At 43.3% G+C, this 15,841-nt stretch overlaps 2 protein-coding genes across 2 annotated transcripts; both read right to left on the reverse strand.

The window, feature by feature from the left end:
* Window positions 1-2,280: 2,280 nt before the first annotated feature.
* dennd1c (DENN domain containing 1C) lies at window positions 2,281-11,223 on the reverse strand. The gene is made up of 23 exons (XM_068592443.1): window positions 11,085-11,223; window positions 10,186-10,250; window positions 9,620-9,663; window positions 8,692-8,741; window positions 8,491-8,610; window positions 8,320-8,389; window positions 8,146-8,226; window positions 7,993-8,058; window positions 7,094-7,147; window positions 6,880-6,990; window positions 6,561-6,661; window positions 6,384-6,429; window positions 6,160-6,261; window positions 5,780-5,905; window positions 5,473-5,574; window positions 5,105-5,195; window positions 4,940-4,980; window positions 4,799-4,849; window positions 4,666-4,713; window positions 4,431-4,538; window positions 4,175-4,257; window positions 3,863-4,073; window positions 2,281-3,731 (listed from the first exon to the last, which is right to left on the reverse strand). The coding sequence occupies exons 1-23, from the start codon at window positions 11,099-11,101 to the stop codon at window positions 2,766-2,768; spliced, it is 2,754 nt and encodes a 917-aa protein (XP_068448544.1). The 5' UTR covers window positions 11,102-11,223; the 3' UTR covers window positions 2,281-2,765.
* A 947-nt stretch (window positions 11,224-12,170) lies between these two features.
* zgc:65894 (uncharacterized protein LOC335798 homolog) lies at window positions 12,171-15,353 on the reverse strand. Its single transcript, XM_068592327.1, has 5 exons — window positions 15,148-15,353; window positions 14,110-14,218; window positions 13,910-14,020; window positions 13,464-13,708; window positions 12,171-13,367 (listed from the first exon to the last, which is right to left on the reverse strand). The coding sequence occupies exons 1-5, from the start codon at window positions 15,202-15,204 to the stop codon at window positions 12,555-12,557; spliced, it is 1,335 nt and encodes a 444-aa protein (XP_068448428.1). The 5' UTR covers window positions 15,205-15,353; the 3' UTR covers window positions 12,171-12,554.
* Window positions 15,354-15,841: the final 488 nt, after the last annotated feature.

The following is a 15,841-nucleotide window of genomic DNA, read 5'->3' on the forward strand; positions in this document are numbered from 1 at the left end:
GCATCCGCCCGTGGCCTTTTTTTTTTTAAAGCGATTGTCGGTGTGATCGGTTAACTGGGATTAAGGAGGAATTTTGCCTTTTCTGAGTCTGATTTGAAGCAAACAGCATTCATTTAACACGTGAAACAAATAAACTGTGTCTGTAACGGGCACGTGGAGGAGCATTTAGGTTGAGTTTAGTCCTATTTTCTTCCCCTTTCTTCTGCAATATTCTGTATGGTTATATTGACGAGTTACTCATGTGTATTTATCCCAGTCACACATGTTGTCATATGTGAGGGAAGCTGTTGTGTGGTAGAGAAATGTTGATTGACCTTTGTGGCCATTTTTGAGTTCATTCTTTCAGGAGTTGTTATATGACTAAGTTATACTAAAGGATGTGTCGACTGTTGTATATGAAAGAGTCAACATAAATAATGTAAAAATTGTGCATCAGATATTGTTCAACAAATCCGCAAAATACTGTAGATCTTGTCTCGACTGAGTCGTGGCAGTGATCTATTTGCTCCTCCTAAACATTTTTAACTGGCCTCCAGTCAGTGTTTAGGGTTGATAAGATCTCTCTCCTGGTATTCAGAGCGCTCTGCGGATGGGAGAAGCATATTTCCTTGACAGTGAAGTTTCTGTCACGTCACTAAGGTCATCCAGTTGTGATGTTTTTAGTCGCTCATGCTGCTAATGCTCTCTTAGTTCTTTCCCACTAATGATCTTTTTTGCACCTCTTGGACAGCGATGAGACCCATTTTACAGACCCTTGATTTGTCTGTTTGTTTGTTTTTCAGATGCTCCGCTGTCGTTTTAGTCTAACTGATGCTGTGATGATCCAGATGTAAGAACAAAGGCTTCACAGACTTGATCACTACTCTCTAATCCTTAGAGAGGTGAGTTCACATGGCCGCATCATCTCATCCCGATGTACTGTATGTGTTTGCTAATGAAGAGAGACTTATTTATTTTATGGGTCCTTAATATCCTTGGATGCTTCCTAAGAAGTATAGTATTTTAGTATTTATTGTAGGAAAAAATATAAATGCCCCCACAAGAAAAGCTCAGTTTAAAGAATATATACTTGACTGGGGACAAATTATTAATGTTTGCATATTCAGTTGACTTGCTGCAAAGTGCAAAGTCTCTCTCTCTCTCTCTCTCTCTCTCTCTCTCTATATATATATCTATATCTATATCTATATCTATATATATATATATATATATATATATATATATATATATATATATATATATATAATCTCTCTCGGACATTGATTTTGATGCTGCGTATACCAAATCATTACATAACTTTAATTGATGCATGGTACTTGCTGCATGTCATCAATCAATAGTTTTTCATCTGGAGTTATAAATTCACTGACTCCCTCCCCAGCTGCCGGTCACCATGCCGACGCAGGTGTTAATCCCGCCTCCAGTGTCGGTGTTTGCGTCCACCGTGCTGTCCCTGCTCAGCCTGGCTCTGCTGCTGCTGCTGTGTGTCATCAGGAAGAAGAGAAGGCTGGAGGGAACGTACATGCCCAGTGCAGAGGAGAGGAAACAGGTGGGATCGGCGGGATCTGAAAAACCTGGCCTGCCTCTCCCGTTGCCCAAAGAAGAACGCCTCATATGATGAGCGCACTGGCGGGGACTCGCCTGCTTATGGATGCCTCTGGTTGTCTGACGTTGCTGTCCTCTGGGATGATCCGTGGACCACAAAATCTCGAGACGCGCTCAACACCGTTTGCAGCGGACCTTTTCATTCTTGGTGACAACAGATACACTGATCAGTCCATTGTGTCGCCGCAGAGAAAGAGGAAATGAGTCATTTGAGTTTCTGTGGTATTCGTTCATCAAAATAACTCCCTCCTTTCATGAGCTTAAGTATATTTAGTGTTTGTACAGAGGTTAGTATATTTTTACTCTGTGTTCTATGTATTTATATATAAAACAAATGTTTTACACTATTTCCAGTAATGAAGAATATCAATTAAAACGCTGATGCACTTTTATGTCAGGCTCTGAGAAGTACAATTTATAAAAAAAATCCGTATGTATTGTCCACAAGGTGTTCTGTTAATAAATCAGTAATGTGCACACCGCTTTGTCCTGGATCGTTGAACGCATGCTCGATGTTCAAACTGTTTACTTTATTAAGTTATTCAGATTCTGTGTGACAACTTACCACAAATGCAATAATTATCTTCATTGCAGACAAATATTCACGTATCAGTGACTGGGGCCATTACACAGCAGCTGATATGCAAAACAAGGATTGTCCTCACTGTTGTAGAACTTTATTTCGACCATGCTGCTGATTCACTTTAAATTTGAATGCAATTCACAAGTTATTTCTTTAAGAATACAATCTTCATACAAACTCAAATCTGTTTAAATACTCGCTAAATCTTGGCAATGTGCCGTATGTTTTTCTTAATGTCAGATGCCATGAAAACGCATCAGTGTGTTCAATGCTTCATCATTAGCATGAACTCGAGCACTGGGGTGTATTTGTACTCCCTTCCACCTCCACCGTCCCTGCTGCTGTAAATACTCAGCAGTGCATCAGTGGCTGATAATAATCCCCAACAAATGCACCTTTTACTTCAGTTGGTGTAACATTTGCTTAAAGCTGCAGTGCCCAGCTGTTTCAGGAATTAACTGCATATTTGTGACCCACTGCGTTATGTAAGGGACATACTTGCATATTGCTCTATTCTGTAGTTTTCATGGGATTTGTTGACAATAAAAACAACTCAAATGTCACCAAGCCTTATCTTCTAAGCTTCAAATCGCTTCTTCAGTTCAGACACTTTGATCGGAGGCAGGTCTTCATCCTCATGCCCTGCTGAGCAATTTTTGTCCTCTGTATTTGAGTCACATGGCGGGTGTGTTTGTGCGTTCTCCCTGCTCCGTAGCATGTTGTAAGGTCTCCCAGGATCAGCCAGCTCCTTGGTCCTGGACTTCACCTGAAAGCCCCGGCTAAGCGCCTGAGACTGGAAGTGTGCTACAGCAGGTAGCACTTTGGGAGGAGAGGGGGTCTGTCTCGTCTCCTGCTCCTCCTTCATTACTGCTTCTTCGCTCCTTTTACTCTGCGCTGGTGGAGGTTGAAGGCCAACAAGGAGACTGCGAGGCCCAGCAGAGGCTGTGGGTTTCAGATTCTGCTCCTCAGGGTTGAGGGGAAAGGGATTCAGTTTCATACATTTGTTTAAAGTCACCTCTTTACCTTTCTCCTCTTCTTCACATGTTTCATTTTTCTGCATTTCACTTGTTCCTTTTTCTATCTCTTGTCCCTCAGCTACCTCCTCATTTTGATTTTGCTCATCCTCCGTATTTTTTCCTAATTGTTCATCCTGTGGCTCCTCAGCCATATCTTTTAAAGGGTCCTCTCCTAAACTCACCATCTTTTCTTGATCCTCCTTCGTCTCTTCCCCTAACCTCACCTCCTCAAAGTTATTTCCGTCGTCAATTTCTTCGTCTTGGTTCCCGTTTATTGCTACCTTCACTTCTTCCTGTTCCTTGCTGACCTCCCATTCTCTGATTTCTTGCTCTCCCACTTCACACACTGCCAGCAGACTGTCTGGCCCCTCCTCCTCTGGTACGCTGGAGTCCAGGCACAGCCAATCAGAGTCTTCTGTCAGGTCGGACAGCTCCTCTGTGGTTTCCAGATTCCAGCTGTGGAGGCTGCCACTGCCGCTGATGGACAGAGACAGGCTCTCCTGGCTGGGGTTGGCTGGAAAACGGCCCTGGAAAACACAACAACCAATGTAAGAGCAGAAATGACGTGTGTGTGTGTGTGTGTGTGTGTGTGTGTGTGTGTGTGTGTGTGTGTGTGTGTTTGTGTTTGTGAGAGTGACAGAGCTCCTCATTTCCTTACCTTCGTAATATAGTCATGGCTGTCCGGTCCGAACAGATCCAGGCTGCGTGTCCCATACAGCAGGCCTCGTTCGTGGGAGCTCCGGGAGCTGAGCGTGTCGAAGATCTCCCCCAGCAGATCCATCTCCTCAGGGTCACACGGCAGTGAATCTTCCTCTTCTTCATCCTTCTGGAGCTCAGAGTCAGGATCAACCACAGGATCAGACACAGCTCTAAAACACAGGAATGGCACAAACGAGAACATTCATGTTACTTATTCTTGTGTTTTTGCTGGCCACATTTCTTCATCTGTCAGCTTGTCTATGACTCTCACCCTGTCCATGTGTCTCCGGTGTCCTGCATGTCTTCCTCGTCTCTGGGAGCTCTCAGTTTGTGGCCAGGCCGACGGGGACGAGACTGACATGTGGCAAAGTAGCATAACAAAGCAAAGGGATAGAAATGGAGGAATACAAGAAGCAGGACAGTAAAATAAGAAGATTAGGGATGAGGAAGACATGTGTGGATAATATATGTTCCAGTATTATACGATAATAATAAAATATATGGCATTGTTTTGTGACAGATCTCACCCTCCCAAAGTGTTGTGTGATTGGCAGGCGGTTCTGCAAGCAGTCAGATTGGGCACGGCGGTGCGACACAGATCCTCCTCTCTGAAGGGCTTGTTCTTCATTTTGGGCCTGAATATCACACACACACACACACACACACACACACACACACACACACACACACTCAAAATATAGTATATATTAAACCCACAGAAGAATTTGATTAAATTGTATACCATCACGAAGGCTGACCCACCTTGTGCATTAGCAGGTTTTTCAAACCAGACTTGGTGAGACCTTTGGCCTGGGAGAGATTTGAGTCATTATGCATAGAGTTGTTTTTGTAAAAACAGATCAACTTCCCAGCCAAAACCTTGGCTTGTACTCACCCTCATGTTTGCTTTGGACTTCATGTTAAGGATCAGCGCTCCTCCCCCTTTCTGTCAAAAGTACAAGTGTATCTGTGTTGCACTTATCAAGAAGACGGGAGCCAGCTTCAAACTGTTTCATTAAAGATGAAAAGATCTTACCTTTAAATTACCAACTAACTGTTGATAGGATTTGCTTCTACCTATGAAGAGACAGACGCACAATGGGAAGAGGAAATGTGGTAAGTGAGTGATGTGAAATCCGCCCCACACACACACACACACACACACACACACACGCACAAATGCACGCACGCATACACACACCTGCAGCTGTTTCACACTTAAAGATCTCCTCTTCAAAGAGATCATCTGGTTCCTTCTCTTTGTTCAGCATATCCAGGCGGCCATCAATGAACTTCCAAACAAAACAAATGTTTGATCATTTCTGAAATATTATTTGATCAAAATAAACATATTTAACATGAGGATGGTTTTGTTCAACTGACTTCACAACTAATGTATCAGTAATTCTATGCATCTGCATCAACGGATGTCAGAGGCATTTATTAACAACAGTTGAAACATTTTGCGTTACTATAATGCCTTCCTTGTTCAACAGGCCCCTCTGCTGTGTTACACTTGCCATATCTGTCCAGCAGAGGGCAGTATAGAACACCGAGCACAGTGTGTACCTGTTTGAAGGACTGTAAATGAATGGCACTCTGTAGGAACTGCCTCATACTGGCAGACTTGTGATCCACAAACAGCTCCTCACTGAACCACATCTCACCGTCCTGCAAAGAGAGATATGACACAACAAAAAAAGCATGAGTCCCAAAAATATACATAGGCAGGAAGAGGTGTCCATAGAAATGACCAAATGGAAATGGAGGGAATACATGCACATACAAGAGAAAACAATACAGTTAAACTATTCATTTACTCTTGCGTTAAAATGTGTATCATAAGAAATACCAATACGCCTTTTAAGTGATTGACCTTTCGACCCTGCAGCGCATCCCTGTAGCCTCCAAACAGCAGAGCCTGAGCTTTCAGGAAGGCCCTTGAGACGCCACAGCCGGGAGACACGGCCTGACGCTTCAAACACGCCTTCAGTCCGGACATCTGGAGACACGTGTACATTTATATCTGCGATATAAACCAAGAGCAACTGCTGCTCCAGCTCATCAATAACGAAGAAGACAACACAGGAGGACATGATGGTATAGAGCGACAGGAAACGTGTGAAGAGGAGAGGGGGACTGAAATCTAGCAAAAGCCCCAAAGGCTGTTCATATCACTGAAAGTGCAACTTATAGTGTGAACACAAACAGGAGTAGTATTAGTATTCATTTATATTACATTAGGCAATTTATTACCACATCTGAAGGTATCCTTTTCAAGTCGTCAAAGGGGGTTTCCAGAGTGTTTGTGTCCACATTCAGAATGACGACTTCCTCCAAGCCACGACTCCTCACCCTCTGTTAGACACACAGGGACACACGGTGATGTGTTGGCCCGCCGGTGTGTGGGGAAAAACCTGGTAGATTAACTAGTTTGATAGTATTTGAGCAACTGTAGACTGTTTTATTCAGTGGTTTACCTCAGATAGACTGGCGTGGACCCCTATTATGTAAGGCATAGGTGCACTGTAACAGATAGAAAAGGGTGAATCTGTTACGGACAGACAGACAGACAGACAGACAGACAGACAGACAGACAGACAGACAGACAGACAGACAGACAGACAGACAGACAGACAGACAGACAGCTGTCTTACCAGCAGTAGTCCAGTAGGTGGGGTGGCAGGACAGGGATGAAGATGTGTTGCCAGTACATGGGGTATAACACTGCACTGAGTGCATGCACACAGGACGTCAGCTACACACAACACACAAATGGACTGTGTCAGACAACGACACTCAAGTCTCGGCCATAGGCCAATTTGTGACTTCAAAGTAGAATAATGTAGATAATTCTAACTGCACTGAGTTTGGTTTCCAGGTAGTCGCATTCAGCAGAATACGGTTAAATGTTTAAGTGAGTTTCCAGAAAGTGAGCCTCTTGTAACAATAGAGGGACTCCAATGTGTGTCTTACGGTGCTGAGTTTGCTGGCAAAGATGAGGATGCGTCTCTCAAACAGTATGCTGGCATAGAGCTGGAGCAGGTTCCCCACATCCACTGCCACAATCAGCTCTGTCAAGTTCCTCTGGTGAACCCACAGACACACGCATATCGGTTTTAATGGACAAAGTGAACAAAACTTTGTATGAGATATAATCCCTGGGTTCAGTTTATTCCTGCATACTCACATTTTCAGGGATGGAAGGGAGACTTCTGGGGTCTGGAGCAATGAAGTATGGAACCTGGTCAAAAGGAAAAAAGAATCAATCCATTAATAAGAAACTGGAGGGAATTTAAAGCACTTGTTTTTGCTTCAACATTGTACAGTTTGTGCGTTACAGGTTACAGGATCAGACTCAAGGTTTCATTCTAAAATTCTCTCCATTAAATAATGTTTTGTTATCTGCAAACTTTTGTAGAACAACTGTGACACAACTTCACATTACAATCCTTAAGATTGACGTGAAATCTAATCACGCTTGATCGTATTTATAGTGGTTATAGCCATTTAATGTATTTACAATCAGGAATTACTTCTCTCTCTCTGTTTACAATGTTAGTGGAGGAGTCCATTCTGCAACCAGGTTTAAAAAACCTTCACTCTCTTCACACTGTATCAGAGTTGTATCAAGTTACTGATCATACAAATTAAAATGAATACGGTACAAAATCAACCAGCTCTAAAACAATATTGATAACAATTGTAATCAAAATGATGTATTCTCAATAGAAATGTGGTGCGAGAAGAGGAGGATTTTGGAATGAAAGTCGTAAAAATCCACAAGATACGACCAAGCGCATGCTTTGATTTGATTTCTCGTAAGACAAAACATTTGTTGTGAGGTCAGTACAATCAAGGATTATTTGTTATGGATATATACATTCAACAGTCACAACGAATGGCAGACGTTAGTGCGAATATGTTACGTGGGACTTAAACAATTCATTCGAAGGGTGAGTGACAAGGTTTTAGTCCGCACACATCCGGTTTAGCCATCAAGCACAGACAACTAAAGTCTTCCAGCAGGAGTTAGTCTGTGTCCGCTCAGCAGTTATTCCAGACCACATGAACCCTTTTGGGACTCACCCCCTCTTGTCCCTCTGGGTGTCCAACAGATTGGGACACCTCTGTGCTGACCAATAGCTGCTCTCCCTCAGAAAAAAACACAACAGGCCAACTAACCACTGACAGAAAACAGCCATAAAGTGAAGCGTGACTGTGGGATACTTCGAGATTTACCATCTGCAGAGTGACGGATCCAGCTGCCGGTGGTAAGGGCTGCTTGTAGAGGGCAGCCAGCAGCACTTTCATCTCGTTGGTCTATGGAGGACATGATGGTCGTGAGGATAATGATACTCAGACAAGAGTCTGTGTGGATTAGGAGAAGACATGGTGCACACACTGAAACCTCACCTGTCCTTTTGTGAGGTAATCAGCCAAGTTGTTGAGAAGTTTGTAAAACACTTCAAACCATGGAAGATAACTGGAATGAAATTGATTAAAAAGTGTTTTCATCACGACGTTTAAAGGGTCCTTTTAGCAAGAGAATTACTCTTTCAATGCCCCCTCCTCACACAAATGTACCTGAGTATGCAAATGCAGGTATTTGTGTTGTTGGTGAGACGGCAAAAGCCAAACCGCTGGCATCCCTCAAGGTCGGTCAAAACAAAAGTAAAGTGCTGCACGGCCACTCCCTCCTTCGCTCTATGGAGATGACAGAAGTGAGAGGAAATATATAAAAATACAGACCGGAAATGTAAACCGGAGTGTAGAGTTTGTACTCACCTTTGTATGTCATACGGGAAGCAGAACTTGGGTAATGTTTGATAAGAGTCCTGGAGGGAGATAAAGTTGTATGTGTAAAATGAAATGTGAAAAATCGTAGAAAAAATCTCAGAACTAAAAGTCCGGGTCTGTCATATTATACAAATGGGCCCTAAAAGACTTGACACATGTAAAGACTTACGTTGGGAATAAGACATCTGTAACTACAAAAAAAAATCTACAAAAATGGAGCTAGGTAAATATTACACAAGAGAAAACAGTAAACTCCCTAATAGCGGATAATCAGTTTTTTTTTTCGAGCCATCTTGGCTTCTTGCATCACTGAGCAACTTTAGGAATGAACTGGAGCACACTTTCAACACTTTTGCAGTGTATACATTCATGATTTAGTCATAAACCAAAGAATTGGACAAAAATGGGATGTGTCGGTACCAAATTTTATGGCAATTCACCCAATAGCTCACAGTTTACATTTCAGTCAAAGCTGCAAATGTAGGATATTAAGTCCAATATATTGGAAATAATAACTAAACATTTTCAAATGTTCCTTTTTTAAACTAGAGACATTAGATATTGTACACATATCTATGCAACTCACAAATAAGAAACTTAAAATAAGAGCAATGCCTTAGCTGTATTAATCTTATATTATCACTAAAATCTGTATTGAACGTGAAAGTACATTTGGATCTTTGGAAATATACAATATACATTTCATATATGACCTGTTGATGTTTGTACTCCAACTTTAACCAATAGTTGCTGTGATATTTTAGTCTGAACCAAAGTGCAGGACTGACCAACCCAACCAGCCAACTTTTCAAATAGCTACCGCTGGCTTGACTAAAAAGCATCCAAAAAGAAGGCGTTTCAATCATTTTAACGTGACAATACAGCTGCATATATTAAAGCATGTATAAGTGGCTACCTCATCACTGAAGTCCTCTGGAAACTGAAACAGTACACCAGGATCTATAACAATGAGAAGAATGAATGAATGGACATCATGCTCCAAACAAACTTTGTTCACAAAGTGGGTTCTACAAGGTGAACGATTACAGCTGCTCAGTCTACCAAGGAAACCACAACATGCCCCGATCTGGTTCATGTGTGACAAGACACGCTCTGTGGGTTTTATGATCACATGACAGGAAGTATGAGCCACTCGGCTCAGCAGAAACACCTTCATATACAGGATGACTTATCACCGTAGTATTTTATAACACAAATGAATTTGTGTTATGAAATACATTTTAGATTTCAGTTGACACTACCATTGGTGTAGTCAGTCATGGAGGAAAATTACATTAAGGTGAATAAACTCAGGGGAAGAATTTGAGGAACAATTTTAATCAACTTCTCTGTTGCTGAGAAATCATTCTGCACATCTAAACAGTCCCATAACAGACACAGGTTATATAGTAGTACTGAAGTAGGCTGAAACACATAACCAAATAAATACTACATACATATTTACTACATTGGCCCACTCACCTTTGTCTCGGGCGACGGGGCAAGTGGCTTCAAAGAACCAGTAGAAGGTTTGCTCAGGGTTTTGTCTGACAGGAAAGAGACAGAGCACAGCTCTCGTGTGAGATTCCCCCGCCACCAAAACTGACCAAAATATGCCGACATTAATGCTGAGACATCCCAGAGAATCGGCCCAACATATGTCATATTAGTAAAATCATTATTTCACAAAACTTAGATGGATTAGGAAACAACAGGTGTGCTGTTAAAGGCAGACTGATCTATTCATTACAGACAGGTCTGCCTACAAAGAGAGCTGCACGCAGTGATGGAATGTAACTTTTATTTATTCATGCTACTTGTCCTCTAAAATTGTATTTCTTATTCCACGTAACATAGTTACTTTGCCGATTGAGATTATTCGTACAAAATATGAATCAACTAATATTTTGTGGTGTTTTATTGTCGATAAAACTACCCCGCTTCATAAAGTAGTTCAAGTCAAGTACATTTTTAGCTTTAGATTATATGCATATAATGGGCCATTCTGCAAAGTGACCAGGTTAACTGTTGGTACTTTAAGTATATATTGATGTTAATATTAACATTTTTAATTCATGGCTTTCACTTGTGAAATAGTCTTTCTACACTGTAGCATTGCTACTTTTACTTAACCTGGAAAAGATACTCTTATATTTTACTTAAGTGGGATTACATTGAAATATTACAAATTTAGTCATATGCAACAAACAAAGATGAACATTTTCGGGCCCCTATGAAGCGTATGGCAACTCACAAAGGGCAACAGAGTTGCTGCAGGAAACTTCCTGTGCAGTTGTGAGAGGAAGTAATAAAAACCACAAGAACAGACTGACGGGCAAAGTAATGAAGGGAATTGAGCATAAATAAAAGAATTAACTCACTTCAGTCTGGAGCCCATGCTGTCTGGATGTGTGTGTGTCCATGTGTTGGTCCAGGAGGGCAGAGGTCTTCAGCAGGTGTATGAAATGAGAGTCATACCTCGGATCTGATGCAGCTGCTACACAGAGCAAACAACAGCGGTAGCAGCAGTCTGCAAAATCAGCGCAATCGGAATGACAGAACACTTCCTGATCTATGTCGATATGTGCACTGTGGTAGTGTGTGCGTGTGTGTATTTCTATATACATATGACGTCTGATATAAGACCACCTCTCCAAGCTCTTAACATTCATATTCACTTCTTGGATTTCCATAATTTTCCGTTTCCTTCTCATGACTTACATCTTCTCATCTACTTCATTTAATTAGCAGTTATCAGGTTAAAAGGAAACTTTCAATGACAAAAAACACAAATCTTATGCAATGCTCAGTCTCACTGAGCATTTCTGCTCAGTGAGACTGAGCAGAACAATCTATGCACATAACTGTGATAACTAATAATGCCTAGTATTCAAGCATTATAGAGGATCGTCCATTTACACTTACAGCCATGAGACAATTGTTCTCCATAACACCAAATACTAAACATACTGTATCAAGAAAGCCTGAGCTGATGGTGAGTCTTGATTTATTGCTTTATTTAGGCGGTAGGGTACGTTTGTATCGTAATGTCATATAGTCTCCATGAAAAGCTGAGGAAGTATTTCTGATGCCTTATAACAGAGCATTTATTTCAAGTTTCATAGTCATAAACGGCATCAAAGTGTCCACATCCTGCTGTCAGAGGGACTAAACTCATAGTTATCAGTACTGCCACCTAGTGGTGTTCAAGCAATACTGCCTAATCTGTCAGTATCCATTTTGGTTTGCCTTCATTCTGCGACGTCAGAGGAAAACTGAAGGCTTTTGTGATTCATTTTGTTCAGTTTCAGTCAAAATTAATCTATTTTTGGAAAGCTAGTTGAGCATTACGTGGATATACACTACAATTTCAGGATTAATTGTTTTCTATTGTGTGCCTTCACATTTTTAAACAGATTACAATTCCAAATGTTTCACACAGATAAACATAAAACATACAAGAGGGATATTTTTCCAACAAATTTATTCCAATCAATGCCAAATTAGACAAGTGATCAAATTTGCGTTGAACGGTTTCATTGAATACTTGGCCCATGTACTGTTTGACTGGTAGTGATGAATGAACATAAACAGAAAGCTACTGACAAAAGACCACAAGCACAGTTGTGTTAGCTACTTCTATATGAGCACTGCGAGTTAATAAAGTGTTGAGAGTCCAACTGTGGCCAGAGGAAAGGGGACCGACAGTGGAAGAGAGAAGAGAGGCAAACAGAAACATTAGGATCAGAGAGGAGTCAGAGAAAAAGAACAGGGCAGGAGAGAAATAAGTGGAATGACAGTTGGATGGAGTTAAGACGAGTGCAGTTGAGCAATGATGTGCGACTTCAGCCTTAGGCCACCTCTTCTTCTCCCTCCTCCTCAAACTCGCCCTCCTCAGCTGTGGCATCCTGGTACTGCTGGTACTCGGACACCAAGTCGTTCATGTTGCTCTCCGCCTCCGTGAACTCCATCTCGTCCATGCCCTCGCCGGTGTACCAGTGGAGGAAGGCCTTGCGGCGGAACATGGCGGTGAACTGCTCAGAGATGCGCTTGAACAGCTCCTGGATGGCCGTGCTGTTGCCGATGAAGGTGGCGGCCATCTTGAGGCCGCGGGGCGGGATGTCGCACACGGCCGTCTTGACGTTGTTGGGGATCCATTCCACGAAGTAGCTGCTGTTCTTGTTCTGCACGTTCAGCATCTGTTCGTCCACCTCTTTCATGGACATGCGGCCGCGGAACACGGCAGCCACGGTGAGGTAGCGGCCGTGGCGCGGGTCGCAGGCGGCCATCATGTTCTTTGCGTCAAACATCTGCTGCGTGAGTTCGGGCACAGAGAGGGCTCTGTACTGCTGGCTGCCTCTGCTGGTGAGAGGGGCGAAGCCCGGCATGAAGAAGTGCAGACGGGGGAAGGGCACCATGTTGACGGCCAGTTTGCGCAGGTCAGCGTTGAGCTGGCCGGGGAAACGCAGGCAAGTTGTCACGCCGCTCATGGTGGCAGAGACCAGGTGGTTGAGGTCACCGTATGTGGGTGTGGTGAGTTTCAGGGTGCGGAAGCAGATGTCGTACAGGGCCTCGTTGTCGATGCAGTATGTCTCGTCTGTGTTCTCTACCAGCTGGTGGACGGACAGTGTGGCGTTGTAGGGCTCCACTACCGTGTCTGACACCTGGAGGTAGAAAACGTAAAAGGTCAAGGGGGGATGAGTCAGAAAGGGAATTTTAAAAAAAACAACACTTAAAGCAGTGCCAGGTGAACAATGTACCTTAGGAGAGGGCACCACACTGAAGGTGTTCATGATTCGGTCGGGGTACTCTTCACGGATCTTGCTGATGAGCAGGGTTCCCATACCAGAGCCAGTACCACCGCCCAGGGAGTGTGTGAGCTGGAATCCCTGCAGGCAGTCGCAGCTCTCAGCCTCCTTCCTCACAACGTCCATGACTGAGTCCACCAGCTCGGCTCCCTCCGTGTAGTGGCCCTTTGCCCAGTTGTTACCAGCTCCACTCTGGCCTGGATGGAAAGGGTAAATTACAATCTGTCCCTTTGAACATGAAGCCCTATTTATCCTGCCAAAAGGTATTAGTTCTTTTTTTTTTTTTTAACTAAAAGCTAGTTTATAAATGGAATACAACAACTTGTTCTAATATGCTGATTATTAAAATGACCAGTTATGACCGTCATGTGTGTGTGTGTGTGTGGCTGATCATATACCAAAGACAAAGTTGTCGGGTCTGAAGATCTGTCCAAAGGGGCCAGAGCGAACAGAGTCCATAGTGCCTGGCTCCAGATCCACCAAGATGGCCCTGGGCACGTACTTCCCACCTGGAACACAAATGCATGTGTCAAAACGTTTTTATGAGAAAAGAAAGGACGGACCATGAGAACACCAAGTTGTGTTTAGCGGTCTTGACCTGAAGCCTCATTGTAGTAGACATTGATTCTGTCGAGCTGCAGGTCACTGTCGCCATGGTAGCTTCCTGTCGGGTCGATGCCGTGCTCATCACTGATCACCTCCCAGAACTGCAGACGGATAAGACGGAAACCACATCATAAAAACGTGCATGACACACTTACTGACATTTTTATTCATTCAGTTTTTATTGGTTTATTTGTTGGGGCCCAATAAAACATTCTTGTAATTGAATCAGAGTAAGCTAAAATGCTGTTTTCCAGATAAAGCCACCCGAATAACAGAATATACAATTAAAATGACGCAGGTGCTCTTGCGGTAAAAAAAAACCCATTTCAGTGGATTTTGACATTGATTTTGGACATTGGGGTGAACAAAACTAGCAATTTTAGGGCATCATTACCTCGTAATGGCCAATATAATAATAATAATAATAATAATAATAATAATAATAATAATAATAATAATGCAATATCATTCAATTTCCTCACCCTCCAAATCTGGTTCACATATATCTGTAGAAGATGGGTTGAGCCATATTCATCATATTTAATGCAAAGCAGCCCACTGGGGTTTATTATCATTTAAATGATAAAATGACCTAAAAAAGTGCGTGGCTGCCGGCCTGCCGCCGTGCAGCTGTGCTGGGCGTCTGAGCCACACCCATCTCTCTCTCTCTCTCTCTCTCTCTCTCTCGCTCTCTCTTTCTCTCTCTCTGTGTGACCAGACGCACGCACTTAGCGGCCGTCGTTCATTTAAAGGGCTTCGGCGACAGGAGCAGGGGGGATGTCTCGGCTTGCCACCGCCCATCCTAAAGGATGCTATTGTACGCTGCCTCCAGCCTGGCACGACACTTTCCAATCCTCCGCGTTGACCTATTTAGTATTTCCTGTGGACAACATGGCCTCTGCGCGGCCGACACGTCGGCAATAAACACGGTTGCACTTAAATTTCAAAATCATATAAAAGAAAGAAAGCGAAAGCAGTGATTAAGATATTTGAATGAAACGTCGACCTGAGAGTGCGCGTGTTCTCATACCTTTGCTCCAATCTGGTTCCCGCACTGCCCGGCCTGCAGGTGCACAATTTCACGCATGTTGTCGCTGTGGTGTGTGTGGTTGTCTCGGTGGGAGAAACAGACGAAGCTCAGCTGACGACGGGCTCTGGTACTTCGGCGGTTCGGTGCTGCTGGTCCTCCTGGTTGAGCTGAATGGCGGAGGAGCTGTGGGCTGCGTAGTAAGCTCTCTTGTCTCGCCCTGCCCTCCGTCCGCGGCTGCGCACTTCATCCCGATGCTGCAGCATGACGTCATCTCCATAGCAACGGGAACCGGGTACGACCGGAATATTGGCCTGTTGTCGGAGAGGATTGAAATGGATGCGAGAAAGCACTGGACTAGAGGATGAACAACCGGGATTACCTTCTCCTCACAGCCGGATTCACGGGGTTAAATGCGTGCTGACTCCAGCCTGTGCAGGAGTTAATGCACGCAGAGTGTGATGGCTTAGGAATCCTAATAAAACACTCGGATAGTGTTACATCATGTGCATGTAACAATGTCTTTGTATCTGCAATGACTTGTGTGTCAGGGTGTTGGCTTTTTTTTGGTCATTTCCTGAATAGAAACAGTGTTGCCATGAAAATGATTCACTTATGTCATGCGGAGATTTGCAGTTCAGGGCCTAATGTGTGCTTGCAAAAATATGCTCTTGGGGGTGGGCGGGGTCCGTTTTCA

The sequence above is a fragment of the Clinocottus analis genome, unplaced genomic scaffold (assembly GCF_023055335.1).
Source record: "Clinocottus analis isolate CAN_PGR_092001 unplaced genomic scaffold, fCliAna1.0.p SCAF_27, whole genome shotgun sequence".
Taxonomy (NCBI): Eukaryota; Metazoa; Chordata; class Actinopteri; order Perciformes; family Cottidae; genus Clinocottus; species Clinocottus analis.